General features: G+C 53.2%; 1 protein-coding gene across 1 annotated transcript in view; it reads left to right on the top strand.

Moving 5' to 3' along the window:
* The window catches only part of ATPAF1 (ATP synthase mitochondrial F1 complex assembly factor 1), a gene marked incomplete at its 3' end in the record, with an annotated part of 7,682 nt that overhangs the window by 4,604 nt on the left and 378 nt on the right, over window positions 1-2,700 (top strand). Inside the window, exons 3-5 of the mRNA XM_018574481.1 lie at window positions 1,126-1,176; window positions 2,201-2,248; window positions 2,351-2,446. Coding sequence (XP_018429983.1) covers window positions 1,126-1,176; window positions 2,201-2,248; window positions 2,351-2,446 — 195 coding nt within the window. The remainder of the gene's footprint in view (window positions 1-1,125; window positions 1,177-2,200; window positions 2,249-2,350; window positions 2,447-2,700) is intronic.

Genomic DNA, 2,700 nt, shown 5'->3' on the forward strand with positions numbered 1-2,700 from the left:
CTTTATTTTTTTTTTAGTGGTAATTAAAAATTTTTGGGGGGGACTTTAATTTTTTTTTTTCTTTTCACTAAACTTTATCGCTATCACATACAGGGGCTAATAAAACCCCCCTATGTGATAGCAAAATATGTGACAGGTCCTCTTTATGGAGACATCAGGGGTCTCCAAGACCCCTAATGTCACCTAGGACCCCCCAAAAGAAGCTGATGAAGCAGAGATCTGCTCCATCAGCTTCTTTGCAGCTTCTGAAGCTGGAGAGTGACACAAGAACGCGGAAGTGATGTATTATACAACACTTCCGCATTCTTTCAGAGGAGAGGGGACCGGAGGGAGCTCGTGTACCGAGCTCTCTCTGATCCCCCGTGTCACAGGCGACATGCTGATCCCGGGCTCGCACCGGGCACAGCGGAGCCCGGGATCAGCGGGACAACAGCGGAGGGGGACCGCGGAGGGGGGACACACCCGATCGGCACCCCATACATGCGATTGGCCGGCTCTACAGCCGGCGGATCGCATGTATATTAACGGGCATCGCTGCCCGTTTTTAAATTCCGGCCATTTCCCGCAAGGGGGCGTGTCTGAGCGGACGTCTAGAGACGCCCGCTCAGATCGAGAGAGCTCCTGGCCGGCCGTTTTTTTACTACGGCCGGCCCGGAGGTAGTTAAAAAACATCAATGCATTTTTAACATTGAACTCCGAGAGAGCGCCTGGCCGGCCGTTTTTTTACTACGGCCGGCCCGGAGGTAGTTAAGAGGAGATACATGTGGGAGAAGTTTGCAGTCATGTGGGTAAGGAGTGGACATATGGGGAGGAGTCTGTGGTCATGTGGGTAAGGAGGGGATACATGTGGGAGGGGTCAGCAGTCATGTGGGTAAGGAGGGAACACATGGGGAGGAGTCTGCGGTCATGTGGGTAAGGAGGGGACAGATGTGGGAGGAGTCTGCAGTCATGTGGGTAAGGAGGGAACACATGTGGGAGGAGTCAGCGGTCATGTGGGTAAGGAGGGAACACATGTGGGAGGAGTCTGCAGTCATGTGGGTAAGGAGGGGATACATGTGGGAGGAGTCTGCAGTCATGTGGGTGGGGGCGGAGTCTTGATGTAATGACCTGTGTCTCTCTCCTCAGATTTGGAAGGAGTTCTTCTCTATGAAGGATTCGGTGTACGCCGTCATTCCGGTGAGTTCTCCGCCGTCTTAGTACATAGCTACGCTGGGTCATGGCGGCGTTCTTCCCCTCGTTCATTACCCCGAGGGGCCCTTGTGTATAGCATAGGGGCCCATTAAAGGTTATTAGTATACAGGATTTATATGGCGCCAACAGTGTGCGCAGCGCTGTACAATATAGGGAAGACATTACATTGACAAGATGGTAAGGAGGCTCCGCCCCTGAGGGCTTACTATCTAAAAGGGGCGGGATGCAGGCTGAGCAAGAGAAATCCAATTCCACATCCAGCGCCCCCTACAGGCAGTACCGGGTATATACACATTCATCCAGCGCCCCCTACAGGCAGTACCGGGTATATACACATTCATCCAGCGCCCCCTACAGGCAGTACCGGGTATATACACATTCATCCAGCGCCCCCTACAGGCAGTACCGGGTATATACACATTGATCCAGCGCCCCCTACAGGCAGTACCGGGTATATACACATTCATCCAGCGCCCCCTACAGGCAGTACCGGGTATATACACATTCATCCAGCGCCCCCTACAGGCAGTACCGGGTATATACACATTCATCCAGCGCCCCCTACAGGCAGTACCGGGTATATACACATTCATCCAGCGCCCCCTACAGGCAGTACCGGGTAATGGTAAGGAGGCTCCGCCCCTGAGGGCTTACTATCTAAAAGGGGCGGGATGCAGGCTGAGCAAGAGAAATCCAATTCTACATCCAGCGCCCCCTACAGGCAGTACCGGGTATATACACATTCATCCAGCGCCCCCTACAGGCAGTACCGGGTATATACACATTCATCCAGCGCCCCCTACAGGCAGTACCGGGTATATGCACATTCATCCAGCGCCTGTGAATTGGATCTTCTTTCACTTTACAGATGCCGGAGTCACTCTTCGATAACACGGCTCCAGGCAATATAAAAGTACTGCAGTAAGCGTAGAGCTAGCATGATCTTCTCTGTAGGTCTCCTTCCTGCCGTTGCACTGCTCGTTCACCTTGTTCTTGCTTTGTTCTGCAGGGAGAAACGTTTGATCTGTTGTGGACGAGGGCCCAGAGCTGCCCTGCGGTGAGTCTCTCTCATCTCTGTTCCCCACATCAGCGACACCCCCAGTCATGTGACTCTTGTAGATTGATGTGATTGGCTGACCTTCTGTCTTCTCTGTTGTAGTTCCTGTATGCGTTGCCGAGGGCGGAGGGCTACGAATTCTTTGTGGGTCAATGGTCTGGAACGGAGCTGCACTTCACCTCTCTTATCAATATCCAGGTGCCAAATGACAAGCGGTCACAATGTACCATGCATCAAACTATTTCACAGGCAGTAACGCACAACGCACCGTATCACAACGCACAGTATCACAACGCACCACAACGCACAGTATCACAGCGCACCGTATCACAGCGCACCGTATCACAACGCACTTGTTCCCCCCTCCCTGCCTTGTTCCCCCTTCGCTGCCCTGTGCCCCCTTCTCTGCCTTGTTCCCCCTTCTCTGCCTTGTTCCCCCTTCGCTGCCTTGT

Source organism: Nanorana parkeri, unplaced genomic scaffold (assembly GCF_000935625.1).
Source record: "Nanorana parkeri isolate BGI_ZX_2015 unplaced genomic scaffold, ASM93562v1 scaffold2987, whole genome shotgun sequence".
In the NCBI taxonomy this organism is placed as follows: domain Eukaryota; kingdom Metazoa; phylum Chordata; class Amphibia; order Anura; family Dicroglossidae; genus Nanorana; species Nanorana parkeri.